At 42.5% G+C, this 22,995-nt stretch overlaps 2 protein-coding genes across 3 annotated transcripts in view; both read left to right on the forward strand.

Moving 5' to 3' along the window:
- Window positions 1–22,995, forward strand: part of SCGN (secretagogin, EF-hand calcium binding protein) — a 62,949-nt gene that overhangs the window by 15,628 nt on the left and 24,326 nt on the right. The window contains exons 7-11 of one of the 2 annotated variants that reach the window (XM_086894967.1): window positions 7,455–7,510; window positions 8,921–8,966; window positions 9,078–9,137; window positions 10,007–10,075; window positions 11,447–12,051. In XM_086894967.1, the coding sequence (XP_086751093.1) occupies window positions 7,455–7,510; window positions 8,921–8,966; window positions 9,078–9,137; window positions 10,007–10,075; window positions 11,447–11,575 (360 nt within the window). In that variant the 3' untranslated portion in view covers window positions 11,576–12,051. Of the gene's footprint in view, window positions 1–7,454; window positions 7,511–8,920; window positions 8,967–9,077; window positions 9,138–10,006; window positions 10,076–11,446; window positions 12,052–22,995 lie in introns of those variants that run through there. The other variant, XM_086894978.1, reaches the window with a different exon arrangement.
- Window positions 18,746–22,995, forward strand: part of PARD6G (par-6 family cell polarity regulator gamma) — a 116,619-nt gene continuing 112,369 nt past the window's right edge. The window contains exon 1 of the mRNA XM_086894944.1: window positions 18,746–18,844. The gene's annotated coding sequence lies outside the window, so the exon portion shown is untranslated. The remainder of the gene's footprint in view (window positions 18,845–22,995) is intronic.

Here is a 22,995-nt window from a genome sequence, read left to right on the forward strand (position 1 = left end):
AAATAAGCTGTGTCCCAAGGAGCTGTAAGCCCATCTGTCTCCCCAGGAATACCCAGATCTCTGCCCTTTTTTCTGTACATGTACAGCTGGCTGCACACATCTTAAGCAGCTACTGATATCCTGAGTGGACCCTAGGGCCTTCTGGAGATAAAGAGGAAAATGGAAAAACTATAATTTTAAAGAAGCTAGCCCAGGTTTGAGGAAGAAAAAAAAAAAAAGGCAGCGTTTTATGGTTCTATGCTGGGTATTTGTGATCAGTGTGATCAGATATCTTATCAACCAACTTGGGCATGCTAAATTTTTGCCTCTTGGGCTGCTATGAATGATCTCATACCACATTAAAAAAAAAAAAAAAAAAAAAAAAGCTGAGAAGATGGAGAGAGTATTACTTTTGGAAGAGATTGGCCATCTCTGGAAATGAACATCACTTTATCAGGTTGCTTAGCAGCCACTTCTTAAGAGGCTATTCTGTTTCCTTGTGACCTTGATGTCCTTTCTTCAGAGAGCACTGATATAGATCAGGGATTTGATGAACAAATGATGAGCTCCTATAAAGACAACACATTGGTATTGCACAAACTCTGTGAGTCTGCTAAATCAAATCTTAAAGAGCACTAAAATCAATGGGGAAAATCACAAAAGAACATTTGAGTTCTCAAGACTCTTCATGAGGGACTTTCAGTGATGATGCTGTGCTGAGGTAGTCCCTTTGTAGGCACTGTAGGTTTTTTTTCCATGCCTACATGGATACATATTTGTATTAATAGCCATTAAGTTTGTATTAATAATTATTTACATGCACCCACTTGCAGTTCTGAGTCTTTGAAAACAGTAATCTGTAGGTTGGTTGCCTTCCCATGGGCACTGACCAAGAGCACTGACCTGTTAGCAGGGAGCCAGTGCTTGGAGGTTGAAGTGAAGCCCTCAGGTATAGCTCTGAGCCTCCTGAGAAGAACTCCCAGGGGTCCTGCAGTGTGTGCTTTGGGAGAGAGAGTGACATAGATAGAGACATAGCTGAAAATGGTTGGAGGGTTTAAATAGCGTGGTGAGAATTTTCTGCCTTCCTGCATTAACACAAGCTGGAGAAATGAAGACTAGCCCCGTTGATGCTTCACAATGAGGACACAGTGGATGATGACAGTAGAACAACTTTTCTCAATCCTTCCCACCTCCATTCAGCCTCTGAGGTCAAGCTGTTAGGTTTCTGGATCCTGGTGAAGTTTCAGCTCAGGAATGTACATCTCACATATGAATTTGACAATTTTTATGAGTGACAGATTCCCTTACTTGTGTGTGCACACAGCTGTGCACTTGAGTAGAATATTGTAAATGCTGGGATATGAACTGGATTTAAGATATGGTTTCCGATAGTCCGCAGCTTCCCAGATAGCAGCATGTTACTTCTAGTTTGTAATCCCAATGTCTTCAAGCTGCATGCAGGGCAAGCTCATTTCTGAATCAAACTTCAGCAATTTAAGTTGTTTATTCTGCTGAAACAGTCACACATGCAACACTGAAATTCACTTTTTTCATTGCCTTATGTTGATAATGTCAAATGGAGCATAAAAAATTCCTTTTATCTGAGCATTATTATATTCCAGTAAAATGCAAAGGATAGTTTTTGTCCAGCCATCATGCCATCTTTGCCCACCACAGGTTAATATTCTAGAGAGGCAATAATGTAAGTGCAGTGACTAATAACTCAACAAGTATTCATCATGAACTACAGCATTTGAAAGCTTGTAGATGGTGATGACTGAGGATGAAATCTTAACCCCAGAGAAGTCTGAATATATATTTTTCCCAGCTGTAATGACACCAGGGTTTTGCTGGAGTTATTTGAGAAGATTCTCCTGGGCACTGAGGTATGCACCCTGAGTGCACAAGCCTGCAGCTGAGGGCTCCTCATCTTCTCAGTGCAAAGGGAAAGATCCCTGAGGATGATCTATGTCCACATTATGCACTGTGGACTACCTTTATTGTACACTGGGGGGATTTTAGGTGCTTTTGCAGCTGCTGCCTGTCCCCTCTGCAAGGATAATGCCTGAGTTTCAGTGTGATCAGTTCCATGGCTGTGAAATTCTATCTTTGCTCAGTGCTGATGCCAATGTACTCATGCAGGTAAATAAAAACCAGAGCACAGAAAATTCAGGTGGTTTAGACCCTTAACATCTTACTAGTCAAGCTTGCATATCTTTGTTAACAAAGTCTCCTATGACTACCAAAATAAAGGTGCAATAATGGAAAGACAAATATTTATTGTATTGAAAAAACACCTAAACAGAATTTGTTATGTTTGTGAACACACCAAGTAAACTTCCCAAAGCTCTAGAAATACCATGGGAGTAGAGCATAGCACACAAGATTGGTTCCTAAAGTGCAGTCTTTGCTTATCTCTTCTCCTGGTAGTGGTCCATGCTGGCCTCTCTCCCAGGTGCCTAAGAGGACCCACACAGCTGATGAACGCAAATCTTCCTCCTGTGTCCCTTCTCAATTTAATGCCAGTGGTACTGTCACATCCAGTTTTGCACCACACTTGCTATGGCATAAGCCAAGGGAAGCAGAAAATCCCATTTAAGCTCAAACTTAATTTCAGAAGATCAAAACCCATAGAACTCAGGAGCCTGCAGGCTTTTGAACACCTCAACAGATAATGCCTTGGTCTCTTAGGAATCAAAACACTCGTAGAAATCCTGTGCTAAAGAACTTGTCTATGTGACACAGGTGGTCTGGCTGAGCAGGACACTGAGGGTAACTTGCTGGCCACTGGGCCCTCCTGCCACTCTGTAAATGCCTTTGTGACCCCATCTTTCTCTGAAGAAAGAGGCCACAGGCAGTCCTGCAGCTTGGCTTGATGCCAGCCTTTATACAGCCTCAATAACCTCTCTACTCCATGGCCAACATTAGTTTCAGCTGTTGGGCATAGATGCCCATGATATTTATATTAAAATATGTCTGTGAGAGTAGGAGGTCAAGTAAAACTGACTCTCTCAGTGTCCCACTTTATTACACACAAAGAAAGAGAACCAGAGAAGTATAAAAGCAGGTTTTAGTGAGTCTGAGTTCTGATCACAGAACTATTTATTTTGGGTTTGTTTACTTCTTTCCTTATCTCTGTCATGGAAAATAGTTGTATATTGCTCTCCAAAAAACATGTGTGTTTGTCATATTGTGGTGTTTCAATGGCCTTTACAACACAGGACTGAGAAAGCAGAGCTATTTCCTTTGCTGAATTAAAAGCTGATGGCAGATTTGATTTTGCACTTCAAAGAAATGGAAACGTAACAACTTTTATTTGCAAACCAAGCTCTTATATATTCTCTGTCTGTCTCAGAGTGCCTCAGAGTACATTCAAACAAACAGAGGGTGTGCCCTTGGTGCACTGCCATTAAAATGTCAGTGAATTAATTTGTGCAAACACTTTAAAATATGGGGTAACTTGTCAGTAAAGGAAATGCATCATCTTATAAAGCATACTGCTAGATGCAACAGAGCTTTTAGTAAAATTGAGTGCTATTTAAACATGCCAAACCTTGTCCTTAACCACACTGAGATGTTTCATATCAGCCTGGCAGCATAAATATACCTTTCAAGAGTGTAAACTGAAAATCCATCAAATTTAACATATCAAGATGGGGTGTGAAGGCAAAAGTTTAAATTAGAAACAACCTCATAACCATTTCAATTATCTGCTTCTCCCATGATGTATGCTTTGTCATATAGGGTGGGTACCCTCTGTCATTCCTTGTGTACTCATGCACACAATTAGCTGATCAGATCAAGCACTCACATGCTTGAAACTTGAAAGTTTAATTAAAAAACATTTCCCCAGGCTGTTCCTCGAGTAATGCAGCCATGTAGTGGGTATGCATGAGCTCCACTTGTCCTGATAACAGGATTAGGTCTATCTTATTAGCTGTGGTACCTGAACTAATTCAGTGAACACTAGCCTTCCTTCCCTACGTGTTTTCCATCTTTCATGCGTTAGCCACTGGGCAAGAGTTAGTTTGGCCTAGCTCTTCCAGCTCGACTTTTTTTCTTTTTGTTGACTGGTATGGATGATCAAAATACTGCATTTGTTTGAAAATTGTATTCAGAGAAGTTGTGGCAGAAAAAGGCCAAACAAATAGAAAACACAAAGGTTATCTCTTACGGAGCTGAGTGAAGGAGGTCAGGGAGGGGAACTGGTTATCTATAAGTAGACATAGTCACTCACTGGAAGTTTAATCTCAAGCTGAAAGACAGTGTTCTAGAGAAGAATGTTTCCTTCCGTTAAGCAATCCACCAAGGAGTTTATTACCTCTCATTTAAATGTGTTTTAATGGGATCTGCCCTGCCACAGGAATATAGTAAAGGGTTCAGAAACAGGTAGGATTTGAAATCAAATGCTCACAAAATTGATAATGAAGCAGAAAGCCTTTCACATCTAAGCCACCATCTCTAATCTAGTCTGTTTCATTAAGAGTGCAGAAAACTCTACAGCCTCCTGCTTATTTGCATCTTCTGAAACCATGAAAATATGCTGCACCCACAAAGTAGAGCAGATGCAGGGCAGACAGGACACATGAAATTCCAAGGCAAGGACAGCCATGCTGGGATGCTTTATTTATTCCTTGGAAAAGGACATGAGGCTGGAGATGTTTCACTGGAAAATGAACATGAGACTTGTCCCAGACAAGCCTATGTGAAATGAAAATTGTGCCCCAAGTCTGTTCTTGGACAGGAAGCCACCAGTTCTGTCCTGGTCCCAGAAGCTTGTATGGAGATCAGGATATTGTGATCAAAGAGTTGAACTTCTCCCAGAAACTCAGCGTTTGCTTTTCTGAGGCATCACAGAGAGAAAAATACATCTGAACTTGAAGTCTAGGCTGAAGCACTGAATTTTAGTCTCAAGACAGTAATTCTGAAATGCAGCAGAAATGAGAGAAAATAAAACACACTTTCAGGAGCTCAGAAACGTGTAGAAGAAGTGAAGTACAAAGACTGCTAAAGGCAGTACATTTTAGTGTGTTTTGATAAGGATACTGTATTTTTGTATGAACCAAAGACCAGTGCCTTCAGCCAGAGCTGCCCTGACCTGTCAGCAGAGTTCCTGAGACCTGGGCCCTGTGTTTCCCACCAAAAGCTGTCCTTTCCCAGCAAATGCTGTCTCACCCCAGCAGCTGCACTGCTTTGAGGTGAATTCTTACAGACCATGTGGGTAACTAATGCTCCTTGGTGGCCTAAACCAAGAGATTTAGAGTGACATTTTCAAAAGCACTGAAGTTACTGTAGAGCCTAAGGACTGTGGTATTCCCACTACCCACATGCTGGTACTTTCTCTAGCCATCTACACAGGGGTTGTCTCCATAAGCTTCTTTTAGGCAGCATGTTTTAGAACAATGATGTAAGCTGGATGTAGCCAAGTCACCTGTGGTGGAGAGTGTATGAAAGTGAAGTAGTAGTGGTATTTCTCCCTCTCCTCAAACAGCAGACAAAACCAGGTTAGGCACTGACGTTCCATTTGGAGAGAGGCTTTTAAAATATTTGGGCTTATTTATGTCTAGAAAGAACATCAGTCATTTTCTGTGACTTGCAGAATAACTCCTTTATCAGCCAGGAACTGAAGCCTCAGGTTTATCTCTCTGAAGGCAGTGGGAGGCTGTCATTGCAAGGACATTTCTCCACTTGAGAGAAATTCACCTTTTCACCAGCAAAGGCAGCTTCTGCTCCCATCCCTTTCTCTAGCCTTGTCCCACTGCTGCTCCAGCAGAGACCAGGGAGAAGTGCCCTATTGCTGTGGGAGATCTAATGGGGCAGGAAGCAGCATGCAAGAAGTTAGATCAGCTGGAAGGGAACAACTTGGACTGATGCAACCAAAGGGAAGTCTTCAGGATGGCCTGGCAGCTTTATTTGTCTCCCCAGCTCTAGAGAGAAGGAAGATTCAGAAGTCTTTCCTCTGTGATTTTGCAGAGAGCAAGAGAGCACATTTGGCAGAGGTCAGTTAAATGGGAAAATAGCTTTCTTTGTGCCACTGAACACCCACATGGCTCTCATGATGCCATTTTTCCAAATATCTCAATATGGGCCTTCAATCATTCATAGGACTTTCATGCTGTCTTTCAGTGGGAGAAAAAGTGAGCCCCTACCAAATGCCTCTTCAAAAATTCCACCCAAACCTCACAAATGTAAAATACTAAGAATAATTAATGGTATAGAGTCTGCTGCAGAATCTCAGTCTAAAGGTGGTACAACAAAGGGTTACCATGGACTTGCTGTCCTTGCTCCCCTTGAGCAATGAGCAGGGAAGAGGCAGCACTGACAAAACAGGAAAATTTTCCCTGAGAAATGGCAGCTCTCCAGATGCTACCTTTTCTCACATGATTATTAGGCTCTGCCCTGGCTCCACTGCTGAGAAGTGTTCAGGACATGCTGCTGGCTCCCACACGTTTAGGCTATATCATAGGGGATAATCCTGTCCCTCTGAGCTTTACCAGATAGGGACTGGTCCAGGCCTTCTACTGGAATACCCAAAATTGTAATGTGTCCAATACCCAAAAGATCTGTAGTGAACCAATTACTCTGCACAACCACTAAACAAGCAAATGTGATCTATCAAGGTAAGATTAATGCATATTCCTTAACTGAGTACTTGACAAAAAAAGGTAGTCTTTCATAGTAAAATATTCATCTTCCCCCAACACAAGGTGGAATGTATTTTTTTCTAGAACTTTGAGCCATGAGTTAGTCATGTTTGCAACTCATTAAACATCCCCTCCACCCCCTTCTTTGCAGCAGACTTTGTTTTGTGCCTTGGAGAGAAACGCAGAACCAAATACAACAAATAAAGAAATAATACTTTTTTGTGTGTGTGTGATGGCTCATCAAAATGATGCTATTCAGGAAAAGAAAAGGATAAATTTTGAATTCACATTTAACCTCTTGATGATGGCAACATGAACCTTCTTCCGAGTCTTAATGCATTCTAGCAGCAGGCCTTGAGCCAAGCAAGCCCCACAGCTTTAGTGGTGCAAAATCCTGACCTGAGTGTTAATTAGAAGGTGGCATTTGCACCTCAGCTGCTCAGAAGCCACAGCAACAGTGAAAGGTAAGGTAAGAGCTCAGGTGGAAGTGTTTAGAAATTTTCCCCTTTTTCAGGGCCAAGGCAATGTCAGTATTTAATTTCTGAAGGTCTTTTCTGCAGACCTGCTTTATCCCAGTGTAAGGTGCGAAGGGAGTGGTACTGTCATTTGATTGCTTTGGGTTGTTGCTGTCAGAAAGCTGGTGGGTTTTGCTGTTGCCACCCTTACACCTGGTGTTAGCACAGGATGCCACGCTGCCCAGGATTTGGGCAAGCACCCTGAGCAAGCAGAGGGAAGGGCACAGGGCAGAGTAAAATGTATATTGGCTTTTTTTTTGTATCTGTGTTCTCTTTGTGGCCTATCTCTTTTATCTCTTGTCTTCCTGATTTATAGATGAAAATCTTTGACAGAAACAAAGATGGGCGACTGGACCTGAATGACCTGGCAAGGTAGGATTTAATAATGTTGATGGGGTGTTTCAGCTCACAATGGTAGATCCACGCAAGGTGATGCTCTCCCTCTGGGGACGTGCAGTTGAATTCTACCTCCTTTTAAATTAGATCTGCTCTGATCCCACCTCTCCAACACATGGTCCCCATTGCAATAATTTGAGAATCTAGAGCCAGCGATACAAGCAATGCCAGGATCTGTCTGTACAACATCAGTGTGCTCTGGCATAATCTGAGGTGCTTCCCAGGAGGTGGCAAAGCAACCAGTGGCTCTCTTTCTCCAAAAAAAAGGATGTCAATCCTTTCAATAGGGTCACAGACATGCATTTATTTTTTCATCATTATGTGCAGCAGGGATTGCAAAGAATTTTTATTGCATTTTGAATAATGAAAATCCCACCACAAGAAAGTTTGGCAGTGGCAGTAGGAAAGAATTTGGAGAGCCAAGGTGAGATGCTTGTGAATGAAACTGGGTACTCATTCATGGGCCTGTCTCTTTTCTTGATACCTCAGAGGCTTTTAGATGATTTTCACTACCTAGAGAGTATGCCTCTCTCCGTAAAACTATCTGCATTGGTTGGAAAGGACTAAATTTGCAGATAGAGGATGAGGGGACAGAGATGATGGTTTGCCACTGTTACTCTGCTTTGGTTCCTGACAAATGCCAGCACAAATAACTGCAGTGCATACAGCAGTTCCCTTTGACCATGAAATATATGAAGAGAATCTGAGGCAGGATGGAGAATATCTAAAGGGAGTTGCTGTTACAATTTTCTCTTAAAAACAATTCCATTTTGGGAATCATGACATCTGAGGCTTTCCTGTGGTCTGAGAATATTTCTCAGACTCCAAATCCCTCCATGTGCAGACACTGCTTAGCATGCCCTGTGCCATGGGCTTTAAAAACCTCAGGGTTAGTAAAGCAGTTGGAGAGAAAAAAGGGTTTATCAGTCTTGACAGGCTTTAGGAGATGAAAAGAGAGGAATTCTGCCAGTCTTGGTACACAGGCCAGTATTACTTTTACAACCACTAAGTCTCCCTCCGAGAGAGAGCTATAAATCACTTTCTTTAATGCAGCACAGCAATCCAGTTACAAGGAATAATTGTCTGGTAGCTCTTGCTTCGGAAGCTGACACCCTCTGTTCTGCAGGACCACCAGAAATGCTCTGGGAGAAGCAATGGTACTAATAGGCATGTCTGTGGTGAACCAAAGGGCACCCTCGGTGGCCATCAGACAGGGAGGAAGGCTTGTGTTCCCACAACAGCCCTCTGTAAATAACCCCACAGGCAATATTCTCTTTTATAGGCCTTTAATCTAACATCCCTTTGCTTTGCAAACAAGGAGAGCACAGAGTAGTTCGTGTGCAGATGATAAGGTGAAAAGATCCTAATTTAAATCTCTCCATTCAGGATTCTGGCACTTCAGGAAAATTTCCTTCTACAATTTAAGATGGATGTAAGTAGCACTAATTTTTGATACATTGATCCTGTCTCAGCTAAGATGACCTGGGCCCAAACTTAAAATTTTTGCTTGAATTTTCCATTTGTTCATCCTTTCTGTACACAGGCTTGTAGCACAGAAGAAAGGAGGAGAGATTTTGAGAAGATCTTTGCACACTACGACGTTGTGAGTCCCATGAATTAGTTCACTGCCTTGTGGTTTGTAGATGACAGATTTAGCATGTGCTGCTGTGCTGAGACTTCTTCCTCCTGCTGGGTGCTGCTGGAGTCACTGAGGAGTGGCAGCTGTGCCCAAGCTCATGGCCCATGAGCCCAGATGCCAGACTGGGAGGGGTGAAGTAGGGGCAGAGAGAAGCAATGCTCAGAGATCTTGTGTCAAGGACCCATTTCAACTTTCTCCATTGCCATGGCCAGTGCTGCTGCATTAACAGTTTTCCTGCAGAAGATGCAAAGGAGGCAGAGGAGGTGGTGGCCTTAGTGCTCAGAGTCTCTGGCAGTTCAGGACCTGCATCACCACCATGCTGAAAAATAAACCCCATTCTGATATCAAACCCATGGTTGTTTAGGGAGTCTGGCTCAGGACAGGCACAACCATTTAACTGCCTGTTAGACATCAGAAATTCAGTGATACTTCTGACAGTCACACAACTCCCTCAGGGTGGTGGGAGATATTGCTCCATTTGGTGGGAAGAGATGGTTTGTGAAAAACAAAGGGATCTTAGATACTAGATATTAGGAAGAAATTCTTTATTGTGAGGGTAGTGAAGCACTGCAACAGGTTTGCCCAGAGAAGCTGTGGATTTCCCAAACCTGGAAGTGTCCAAAGCCAGGTTGGATGGGGCTTTGAGCAACTTTAGCTAGTGGAAGGTGTTCTTGGCCATGGTGGAATGGTTGGAATTGGATGATCTTTAATGTTCCTTCCAACCCAAAACATTTCATGATTCTGTAAACTTTATGCCACAAAGTTTGGTGACCAGTAAATGCTGCAGCACTTTTGATTCACTGGGGAGTTTTGATGTTTATTCCTTCTTTCAGAGTAAAACAGGAGCGCTTGAAGGCCCAGAAGTGGATGGGTTTGTCAAAGACATGATGGAACTGGTCAAGGTATCTTCATGGCTCTGTTTGTTAGTACTCTGTATTTCTTTAAGATCAGTGCTTTCAGAAATGTACACAGAGGCACTAGTAAGAACATGGAGTCAAATTTTAGTTTGATCATCAGCAGAAGGGAATTCACCATCTCAGTATATACACGGTAGAGCATTTCACCGTATCACAGAAATTCTGCCTCACAAATGAATACAGCTTCCCTCAGCAACTCTGTTTTTAAAAGGTCCATTCTAGTTCATACTTTGAATTAGGCAGATGTTACAGCATGACATGATATGGATGTAACATCTGCCTAATTCAAAGGCATCATAAGGATGGGTCATCACAGTTTCTTCCTTCTGTTTTCATTGTGGATGTGGTTCTTACCAGAATGACCTCATGGTTCATTAGTTCATCTCAGGACTACAATTGAAAATTACTTGAGGTCTATATATAATCAAGAATATTGTACCTGGTGTGTCTCTTCAGCTCCTGATGGACAGAAGAGTCTGTCTTCATTGGATTATCTTGAATTTCCAGATGCAGTCCAAGATAGACCTTTTGACCCAAACAGAATCTGATCTTTATCTTCCTTTGAGCCTGAGCTGTTGCATTTCCACACAGTGTGAAATATCTGTGCTGCCATGTCCCTTCAGGAGAGAGCAGAGAATGGCAGCTGTGTGCTGATGGCTGTGTGCACGTGTTCTGGCCATGTAGTGTAGAGGGCAGGGTGTGGGGATGGGCAGGAAGCTGGATTTGCGCCATGTGTGAGTGTAAAGGAGGGAAATTTGTACTTTACCTAAGGGACTTCATCAGTATTGCCCTTGGGCACCACAAGCTGTGCATGTGAATTTGATCCCCTCCTGAGAATGTGGGAAGCAGAACAGGCAGTATAGCATTAGGAGCATACAGACTGTGTGGCCTGTGAAATGTGTCTTCAACATGAACTTGATCCACTGAAAGGTATTTTTACATTGCTGACTAGCCTGTAAAATAGCAGTATGCTGACAGAAATGTCACATTAGTCCTTGCACAGCAGGTTTCAGAGAGGAAACCAGATGAAAGCACAGGTCTGGTAGAGCAGGGATCTGCATTGCATAACTTACCAAAGTTTTCTTTTATATGGATCAGATATTGATGGCGTTGACTGAGCACAAAAGTCATGGTGCATTTCTATATAATCACTTACAGTTCCATGCACCTTCTGCTTTTGCAGGGCACTCTTTCCCCATCTTCTGTTTGCTTCCCCACAGCATTTGAGATGATGTGGGGCCTTTTGGTCGTTCTTCTTTGGGGGGATTTCTCAGTTGCTACATGGTGGGCTGCTTTACAAGCTGGGGAAATCAAGAGCCATTTTTCTCTCAGCATTCTTTTTCTCTTTGTCTGCAGCCCAGCATTAGTGGGGTGGACCTGGACAAGTTCCGCCAGATCCTGCTCAACCACTGCGATGTGAACAAGGATGGGAAAATTCAGAAATCTGAACTAGCTTTGTGTCTCGGGCTGAAAATTAACCCATAGCTGGGAAAGTGCTTGTGGCTGTGTTTTCCTTGAAAGATTTGCCTGCTGCTCCTCATAGAAGTGTGTCCTCTGCTGCTGTGGTGGGGAGCTGAGGCACCATGCTCCCAGGCTGAAGAGTGGGATGTGCACAGGGGCCTCCTCACTCCACCAACTCCTTCGTGATGTTCACTTGCTGTGCCTCTTGTGGGTCCCCTTAGCAATGTCTCTGCCCACCAGCAGATGAGCTGCTCAGAAGAGAGGCTGTTGTTCTTCTGCCCTCATGAAACGCTGCTATGCCCATTCTCCTAGGATAGGAACAAGCATCTCCTCAAAAACATTCCCTCAGTGCTCTCAGAGTGCAGCTACTAGGTGTTTCTGATGGTCACTTTATATGTGTGAAGTCATTACTTTGGTGAACATTGTGCTTTGTGCATTTAAAATATTGGATGGAGGAGAGTGTATTTGTGCAGAAATAAAATGGCAATTACAGAAATTCAGTCACATCAAAGTTTATGTGTTATGTACAGAAAGCCATCTGCCACAGGCTGGCAGGCTGTACATAGTAACCTTTTATGTAACATGCATCAAATGGCAAGAGGTTTTGTAATGCCTATCAATTGTGGGGTTTAAATCTGCAATGAAACACAGTATATCCTTCCCATGTGGAAACCACACACACCATATGTAGTTTGTGTGACACCCTTACACATGTCACCCTCAGGATGAAACCACATAGTAACACCACTCCTGAAGGACACTTCTCTTCTGATCCAAACTGAAATAACCTACAAGGTTTCAGTAAAATGGAAAACTGGAAGGACAGAAGCCTGATGAGAGAAAACTCTCCTGCTTGGTTTTTTTTTCAAATCTGTTAGAGTTGATAGATACTTGTAACCCTTTATGAACTTAAAGCTTCCTACCACTCTTGGACCATGAGTATAGTCCCAGAGCCCAATGGCAACAGCATCATTTGCGACACATATTTCCCTATTCCAAAGGCTTTGACTGAATATTCAGAAAGTGTCATGCCTACACTGTCATCCCCGTATAATTCTTTCTTCATTTCCCAAGAGAAGATTGTAGAGGACTGGTTGATGGCAAAAATTCCTCACATTTCACAATTTCTTTCTCCTACATGACAGACCCACACTTGACACTACTAGGGTCCTTCTGCTTATGTTTTCCAGGAAGCAAAATGAAACATTCCTGTTATACTCAGTTTTGTAAAAATTAATCAGAAATTGCCTTCAGTCAACATGAATAGAGATGTAAACATGGATTACATAAAGCTCTTAAGAGCATACTCAGTTTATGCTCATTTTCATTGATGATAATCTCACAGACCAAACAAGTGCTAAGTGATTGTTTAACCCCAGCACGGAGCTAGGGCTTTAAATTCTGAAACTGCTTTTTATCACCCTGGCAGCAACACAAATCACAACCACAATAACAGAGCTTTACAATGGTTCAAAAAAAAGGTAAACAAAGAATCAGGCCTTAGCTTTAACTCCTCAAGCCAGCAGGGGTGCAGTTTTACCCATGGATGCTCTCCCCTCTAAGGAAAGAGCTGTGGTCAGGAGTGCAGGACCACCGGCAGAGAAATCCCCCACACTGCTGTTTATCAGAAATGCTTTATCACCATCTTTGAACAACTTGTAACAAATTTAGCAGGGTACAACTATTGTTTTATTGTACCTCAAATAGAATGTAGGATGTGACTGACCAGCATAAAGAGTTATGCCTTTAAGTATATTCTTCTGTTTCTCTCTCTTCTTTCAGTCTTTATATCATTCTAATTGCTATTATTATTTTCTTAAACTACAGTTTTTATTCCTATGGACATGGGAGCTATTTCTGTACCATCCCCTTTGATTTATTTCCACACACAGATGCTGGGTCTTTTTGCTCTTTGTATTTCCCAGTGATGGCAGGTCTATTTTCTGCTTCCCCTCTGTTTAATCCTACTCATATCAGTAGAATTTTTTCTTATTTATTGAAGTATAAATTGAAGCACATCCTGTCCTGCCTCACCAAAACTACAGAAACTCTTAACCTAAAGGGAAAATTAACTTTTAAATTAATACAACCACAGCTCTCATTTCAAGAGAATTATAAATTATTATAATTATTATCTCATTTCAAGAATTGTAAGCCACTTCCTCTTTATTGAAACCTTATGCTTTTCACATCCTCTACAGCTGATAGTTTTTATTCAACAGACACTGAGCAGTACTGAATTTGAGATGTCTTGCCTCTTGTACAAGTCTGGGATTTATTTTTTTAAGTACTGATTTTGACAGAGACTTCACACAACTAGTTTTACCAGCTTTTAATAAGTGAGTGCATAACCTCCAGTAACTGAGTTTAAAAGAGCATTTTACAAAACATTAGCAAGAAGTAATTTGTAATCATGGATTAAAAGGTTATATATAGAACTTAGAGAATGAGGTTTTATGATTTTTTTAGTTAGCTAGTTTTCCATTCCCACAAGGGTTTGTGTTTTTTTATTGTGTCCTGGCCAGAAACCAGAGAGCAGGAAAACAGACATGCATGCTGCCTTGTAAGGACCATAAGATCCCAGCGGGACTACAGCCTCAGTGAGCTGCAGATCCCTTCTAAGCAAAACAAAATGTCAGGTGCAAAGGAATTTGAGCCCACATTACAAAGGTCAGCAGGTCAGTCACTAGTGAGACATCATTTTATAAACTTGTAGCCTCTGAAAGTCAACATTAAAGCAGGAAACAGGCATCTTGAGACTTCTTGCAGAGAAGACCTGTTCCTTACAGAGCCTTTTTTTTGGTTTTGTTTTTTTAATTATTATTCTCACTTCAATAATAAATGATCTACCAGGTCCTTTGGTCTCAGACTCTGGTAATACCAACTTTTTCTGTTCCTGTGGATATAAAGCTGAGCAATGCATCAATGCATCTGATAAAGTATAGCTGTCTTCCATTTTGCAAATTTGAAGGGTAATTCTACGTATTCCTATGTACAAAACACAAAATACTTCATACTTGAAGAGTTACACAAAAATACTTGTTTAGCATTAGATATATGAAAACAGCAACAATTTTGATGGTTATCACTCACTTTTTAGGAGGCTGCGTCATGATGACACGTATTTGAAAGCAGAAAGTGAAAAAAATCTTTACAAATACAGTTTTCCCTTAGTATTTTCATGTTTTTCTTTAGAAAACTGGGGTTAAGGGATTCACAGTTTTCTATCTCTTCGTAGTATTCAAATCTACTGAAATAAACTTTTAACTGACTCATCATATTTCATAGATGTATTTCCAAAGCACATTTAGCAGCCACAGGTGTCACTACACTACACTGTGGTTAGTGTGCACGGTGCTCCCAAATGTGCATTTTTATGGTTGGTTTTCTTCCTTTGCTTGTTTAACTGGCAAACTGCTGGATCTGGGAATCAATGTGTGAATTTCCTCAGAACAAAGCTGTTCCTTTGTTTCTCTTTTCACTGTGAGTTGTATGAGATCATGCCCTGCAGTCCTGTCATGCTCCCTGCTTGTCTTGGCCCTTCTCATTTTTGGTACTTGGCATAACTTTTATCTGGATGTCTTGACATGACACCTTCATTCAGGAGAAGCTGACTCTGACAGTTTCAACTGGCTCTGTAGAACTGATACTCATAAAAAATTAACATTTATAGGGCTTCTAAAGTCAAATCCATCCTTTGTTTAACTTAATTGGTTCTGCTGGAAATGCATGTCTCTTTTGCTCCATCATTTTGAAACTCAACACACTCTTTGCCATCACAAAACCATCATCACAGGGACTTGTCACTGGAGGCCCCCATTTTTCTGAGTCAGCCTCACAACCCCAAATGACTCACGGGCCATTTGTGCCTTGGTCTGTGCAACTTTTTCCTCAAGATAATGAACCCACGTATACATGCTCACCTCATTCCCCAGTCTGAACACATTCCAGCAATCTCACATCACTGACACACAAACTGGAAACAAATGAGATGATTAGGAATTGTAGCATTTAAATTTCATCAGTGCTTTTTTTTCAGATTTTAAAAAAAAAATTATCTCTCTTTGTTCTTACAATTTTGCTTTAAATAACAGGTGTGAAGCTGCACATCTTACAAAACCTGCTCTTTATTCCAACTGAAAGCTAAGAATTGAGCACCAGTCCAAAAGAGGGGTTCAGAGCATAGGAAACCAGCACAGTATTTTGATTAATCTCCTTTTCTGTTTGTCTGGTAAGAGAGTAGTGTCAATATTAATGAAAACAATTGTGACTATGCAGTCAGCAAGACTATCAGAGAATCTTCTGCCACGTTACAATAGGAGCCCATCACTAGAAACACATTAATTACAGCTATTATCTCTTGAAATGTCTGAGTAACTCTTAACATTAATGTGATTTGAAATATAAAGTTTCCATTATGTAGTGAGATGTTAAACAGGGCTTTGCTGTGTAATTACATGGGGTAAAGTAACTATGAAAGTCGATTTTGTACAAAGGTTACACTGACTGCTAACGAAAAGATCTCATTTTCTGGCACCTGTATTTTCAGTATTTCCATGGAGAATTGAGTCTCATTTTAAGGAACATTTTCACATGGGAAAAAGGGGGAGTAAAGAATGCAATTATGACCACTGTGAGAGAAAAGAAGGGAAGTATTTGTTAATGCCAAGAGACATCTACAGGGAGCTCCAACTGGGTCCCAGAGGTAAAAACATTTCCCTGCCCTCTCTTTCCTATCTTGAAATCACTGATTTCCACAAACTTGTTCCATGGTAAAGCATCCTGCTTGCTGCCTGCCATATGCTTAGCCTTTACGCTGGCTTGAGGCACTCCAATTTATTCCTTCAAAGTTGCTCTAGTCCATGAAAATACACCCTGTAGGTGTGCTGGACACCTTGCATAGATGATGACAGAACCAGAGTGGATGTCTCTCCCCAGAAAAAATGTTCAGTGCAATAGCACACACAGCGTGGACAAATGTTCAGGCTGCATCTCTGACATCATCTGGCATCTCTTTAGATGAGCTGTTTCAGGAAAAAATTAATTCAAGTGGATTCTAGGGAGGCACCACAGCCCATGAGAGATAATATTATTAGGCAACATGTCTGGAGAATGGGTGTCTGCTCCAGGCTCAGAGAGACCTGGTTTGGGGTGGCTGCTCTCCCCAGCATCGTTGCTGTGAATCTGAAATGTTTTCAACCTGCTCAGTCTTACCAAGGCAGGGCTTCTGTTGTGGATGATGAGAGCACATAGCTACATATTTAAAAGGAGTCATTTTGGTTTGGAAGTGTACTTCCAAGGGATATATTCACAATAACAGCCATCATGTTCCCACTAAAGGAGAGCTGAAGGTTCCAGTGCCTACATGTAGTGTGAGGGACTGCATGGGTTGCACTTTACTCCGAACCTGGTCACCCCTTTGAGGTCCTCCTGCACTGGACCCTGGATTCAAAGCCCAGGGAAGGATCTCCAGACTGAATACAGGGAATTTAAGCCCTAAATTAATTTTCAATCCAGCTGCGGCCTGCATGCCTGCACAGTAATGTTTGTTCCAACTCTTCCATGGTTCTGTTTTGTAATCAACACTAGAATGTAAAGAGAGAGAAGAGTCACTGCTGAGGTGGTGTGTAGAAATCACCCTTCCTGCATCTCTCTGTGAGGTGGGAGATGGGCTTTAATGACAGAACCTACATGGGGCAGCCACAAGCTGAGTCCTCTTCCCCCGCTGCTGACAGCCTGCTGATACCCCTTAGCTCCAATGGAGCAGGACCAGCTCAGGACAGCAGGAAAAATGGCTGTGGTTCTGTTTCCAGACATATCCTAAAACTTTTAAAGACGAAGGCTTCTAAATTAAACAGTGACAGTGGTACAAAGTGGCAGCATGAAAGCCTGCTCAGGTTGATATCTCAGTGAAACACCTCTTGTTCTGAGAGAGGCTGTTGGATGCTTTACACAGATAAAGGGCTGTTACAGAGTTGTCAAGGGGCTTCTAGCAGCTGGTAGAGTTAAGGAGAACACGTTCTCAGATTTTGATTCCCTGCCAAGTGTTATGTAAAATATTAATCCCAATGTCTCATAGAGAGGAGGATAGAGATGCGCTCAGCAGTCTTGTTTAGGTAGCTGTTTGAATAGATTGCTATCATCTATCACTTTGGCCAATGTGTCTCTTAAATTTGATGGTGTGACCAAGAAGTTTTAATTTATTGTTGTTAATACTTAGGAAAGGGGTTAATTTCTCCAGCATATTAAAATTAGGAACCAGGAGACTGCTGGGGTGTTCTCTGCCAGGGTCAATGAGAAGCCTGGAAAAATTTTGGTTTTAGATGAGGATCCAGGTGGCAGCTGGGTGGCAGAGCCTGGAGGAACATAGAATCTCTGTTTTTTAGATGAGCCTCAATACAGCTGAGAGACAGAGCAAGGACAGCCAATTGCTGTAGATTAGGGGAAGATCAGTGCCTTTTCAGACACGCTAACCAGACCATTGGGAAACCCACAAATACACTTCAAATTCAGGCCAACCCATTCTTTTTTCAGTTCCTCCTACAAGGAGAGAACACATGTGATGGCTCCGATGATATGCAGAGCTTGCCAAGGTACCACAGTAACTTGATTTTTGCCTAAAATCTAATTAATGAGATCACTGAAGGCAACTGTTTCTGTCTTCCTGGTAAGTAAATGTGCATAGGAGCATGGACAGGAGTCTGGGACATTTTCTGGTCATTAAGCTGAGAGTGATCTGCTTAGGTTTAGGCTGTGTAGGAGATTCTAAACAAATCAATAGATACTTCCCAACTATACTTTTATCATAAGGCACAAAATGCTAATGTAGGTGGCATATTACAAGGACCTTAAACAATTGAGACAATGATGAGATGGCATTTAGAGATTTGTAACTATGGGGAACAAAGCGACACGGACCCCCCTATGCATCTGAAGGAGATCCCTTTATTGCAGAAATCAGCCCCTTTTATACCTTTAATCTCCACCCAACATAGCTGAAATCAAACCTAGGCCTAACAGAATTTAACAGAAGAAGGGCACCCATTGGCTGGCTCAGCTGCAGGACTGCTGGCCACGTGTTCCTCCATCCAATCAGGTTCCCTCTCATACACTGTCCGTGCATTACTCCAGCCAATCAGCTTCCTGCTTGTATGGGATCCATGTTTCCCTCCAGCCAATCACAATCTCACTCCCAGCTGTCAGTCAACTGACTCCTCACTGATAGCTACCTCTCGCCCCTCAGCCACTTCCAGCTGTCCAGCCTGCAGCTGTGCCTTCCCACAGGGCCTTCTGGTGAGCATAAGCCTTAACCACTTAAACAACTGTAACCTCATATCCCACATCTCCTCCCCCCCCTTTTTTAATTATGCAACGAAAACCTACCAGGAAAAATGTAAACAACTCTTAAGACATTAATAATAACAACAATAATAGCCATAGCAGCTTTTCAAAAACTGTAACATATGCTTATAACATAGCAAGTGTATACACACAGAATCGGAAGGGTGTGACAAAAGGTCGCACATACCATGATGGAACCCTCTCCACATGGTGACCTGTGGAGACACAGGCATAGCCTCTCCCCCATGTTAATAAGTCCAGGGGTCCTTTCCATTGTCCAGTTAGTAAGTCCTATACCATTACTTGAGGTCTTAGATGGGCCTTTGTGTTGAAGGAATGCTGTCTCTCACGCAGTTTGTCCCATCTCATCCTGATTTAAAAAACTGAGGACATATAAAGCTTTAGCTAGTCTGTTATGAGAGCACCGCAACTCCTCCTCTTTTTGTTTTTCAAGCATGGTTTTTAGGGTTCTATGGCACACTCAACAATAGCTTGTCCTGTGGGAGAGTGGAGAGTGCCCATTTTGTGGGACGCACCCCATTGCTGCAAGAAGATACGAACTTGCTCTAAGGTGTAAAGGGATGGTGAAAAAACAGTCCTTTAGATCTAAAATTACTAAGGGCCAATTGAGGGGAATCATTGTGGGTGATGGAAGCCCAGGTTGCAGAGCGCCCATAGGTTCAATAACTGCATTTACTGCCCGTAATTCCTGCAATAATCGCCACTTGCCATTTTGCATATTTATACAGAATATAGGAGTGTTCCAGGGGCTAGAAGATGGACAGATATGGCCTAAGGACAATTGCTCTTCCACAAGCTGCTTTAAGTTTAGTAGCCATTCCTTTCATAGGGTCTTCACAGGGTCTTCAGTCCACCATGTGAGTTTACATTTGTCCAGTATTTGATTTTGGAATGGCTGATCAATGGACCCTATGAAAAATGTTTTCTGGTGAGGCTGAGTCTATTTGTATGGTTGTTCCAAATTGTCCCAGAACATCTCATCCATAATGTGCATGGTATAGAGGCAATGAGTGGGGTAGTCCAGGCATCACTTGCCCATCAGAGCCAAGGACAAGCCGAAGGTGAGCACTTTGTCTAGGGTGTTGCATTCCTCCCACTCCAATTAGGGTTCATGTGGGGCTGATTGTGGGCCAGTTACTTGGCCTTTCATTGCTTTTCATTATAGAGACATCAGCTCCAGTACCAACAAACACTTTAGATTTTTTTCCATCTATGCTTCATGTTAAGGTTGGCTGAGCTGTTGTAATAGAGCTTGTTCAGAAAACCTGTGGCTGACCATGCTGCTGAAGTTATTTGTGCCACGTTTACCCTTGCCACTAGGGGTTTTGTTGGAAAAGGGAATAAGCTGTGCTATACGTTGACCTGCAGGTATAAAGCAGAGTGACACATGAGTCCATAGCATAATTTGTATTTCGCCTTCAGAATCCAAATCAATAGCTCCAGGTAGCACACAAAGTCCCAAATTAGTGGCAGAGGAATGCCCTATTAGCAAAGCATGGATGTTATTACCAAGGGATCTCCACACTCCAGTAGGAACTAAGTGCAATGAAGATGTCATAAGAGTTATTGATTCTCCAGAGGCAAGGTCCAGCCCCACACTGCCTGCGGTTGCAGGCAAGAGCTCTCTTGCCAAATGTTGTGCCTTGCTTTTTTTTTTTATTCTCTTTTGCTTCTCTTTTTTTTTTATTTTTTTGACCTGCCCCCTGCCGGAAGTTTCACAGCTGTGTAGCCTTCCCTTTTACAGGGTACCAGGAGCGGCAGTCAGCAGCTCAATGCTTCCCTCTTCCACACTGGGGACAATCTCTAGGTGGTATTTTTATCCCGTCCCTTTGTTGTAGGGCAGTCCTTTTTAAAATGACCCATTGAACCGCATTTAAAACACCCCCCACCCGCATGTCTGAAACCCGGAAGTGCATGGCCAAAGCTGCTGCCAGAGATTTAGGATTGTAAGCAGTAGTTCCCACATTTTGGCATGCTCTAACCATATCTGCTATGTCACAAGCATGTGGGTTACGAACAGCGAGCAATGCTTTTCTACAATCTTCACATTTGTGAAAACAAGCTGCCGCAACAGAATAGCTCTGGCTTCATCATTATCGACTTGCTGGGAGAGCGTGGGTTCAGTCTGTCCAGGAACTGTACAGATGACTCTGCTGGACCCTGCAAAATCTTAGTGAAAGACATGTTAGAATCGATACCCATCCCCAAGAGTCACTACAGGGCCAGCAGGGCTAGGCAAATGATGATACCATGTGCTTCAGATGGATAGTATGCTTGCTGTAGGGACTGCATAGGGACCCTCTCTGGTTAGCTGCGCGGCAATTGGTGGGTTTCTGTCTCACAGCATTTCTGCTGTGTTGTGAATTGTTGTACACAATTCTGTAAACCACATTGCAAACTGTTGTTGTAATGCATTTAGAAAAACGGTATGACCCGAGAATGTACCCCGAAAATATAGCATGTAAGCTTCTTCCCCTTATCTTTTCATCTCCAGCTCTCCCTATTGGATGTAAGACCCTAACCCTCCCTCTTTCCCCTGCCTTCAAAAAGAGGCGCTTATGAATACTCTGTTTCTCCGTGGGACCCCAGGAATAAAGCTGCAATGCCATCTCAGCAAGAGAGAGCCTCCTTTTTAGCCCTCTGGTCCATGCTACATAATATCTTCCCTGCCTCCCTGGCTGGGGCAGACAGTGGCAACAGAGAGGCAGGGGACATATTTATATAAAAAGTAGCAAACTGCGTCTCTGTTAAGATCATTTTCCTTCTGCTATTCCAGTCCTGAGGCATGAGCACATAGGCTGTACTGAGAGACTCCAGGTAGCTTAGGGCATGCTGGGAGGATATGCCGCTTTCTTTTTCTAGCGTCCTCAGTTCTTTAATTGCTTTATAATCTAATTCTCTGTACACGGGCCATTGGTTCGGCACGTGTATAACTGGACAGGCAGTGACAACCGCCACATCGTCCTCCTTCATCGCAGCTTCCTTACACTTCTACCAACACTGGGTTGCAATGTCATCATTCTGGGCAAGAAGTGAGCCTGCCACTTGTTCACAATGTAGGAATTCCATGCTGAGGGGGCCAACTGCACAGGGATTTTTATCGGTGTAAGACAATTCCGCAGGGTATGGGTTAATCCTGGGGTAGCCTCATCAAATGATGAGATATGCATCAAATGATGCATATCATGATGATATGATGGTAGATGCATCAAATGTGGGTTCTGGTGGTGCTGAAGGCTCAGGGGAATTGGCTTCTGAAGCCACATAATGGCTGACCTTCGCACGACTGCCTTTAATGGCCACCATGATTGTTCCCCATGTAGAGAGGCACCCACAAGCTTCAGCATCGCGTCCCCAGCAATATAAAAAAGCCTCTTCCCTGCCAGTTGCCAGGCTTCTGATTGAAGGGAGTAAGGATTTCTTTTCATGTCTAAATAATGGAAGATTCTCTGGGCTTGCCAGTAACGATATTCAGAAAGCTGTGTTTTAGTTTTTAAGAACTAGAAATTGACTGATGTTAAAAGGGTCTTGTCGGTGTTATTTTTAGGTTCTAATAAATTATCATGAATATTCTGCCTTCTGACTTTCTGACTATGAAATTGGTATATGTTTGCCCATATTTACCACTTTTCCACTCGGGCTGAGAGGATCCTAGAGTGCTATTGCCAACACTGGGCATGCAGTGTTTATGAATCATGCTACACCAGACTGAGCAGCTGGCTTTAAAACTGTAAAATCTCGACTTTTTCCTTCTCTCATTGCCCCCCTGAATCTTTGCCTTGTTTTTCCCTTTTAAAGGAACACTTTCTATCCTGTCTTCTTTTTCTGAAACCTCTTGACTGCCACATCCACAAGCTTTGCTCTTCCTTGGTTCATTGCTCTGGGAGACAGAGAAATCCAATCAGGTAGGTAGAAAGAGAAAAGAAAGGTGAGAGTATGCCAGTTCAAGGCAGAGGGATATGCCATGCTATCACCAAACATGCATCCTTGCCTGAATTCACACCTTTAGGCACCTCTGTCAAGAAGTGCAGTTCTTTCCCTGTACCGAGGAGCTGTCCTGAGGTGTTGGTTAAAATCTCACC

Source organism: Cyanistes caeruleus, chromosome 1 (genome assembly GCF_971803275.1).
Source record: "Cyanistes caeruleus chromosome 1, bCyaCae1.hap1.1, whole genome shotgun sequence".
Classification (NCBI taxonomy): Eukaryota; Metazoa; Chordata; class Aves; order Passeriformes; family Paridae; genus Cyanistes; species Cyanistes caeruleus.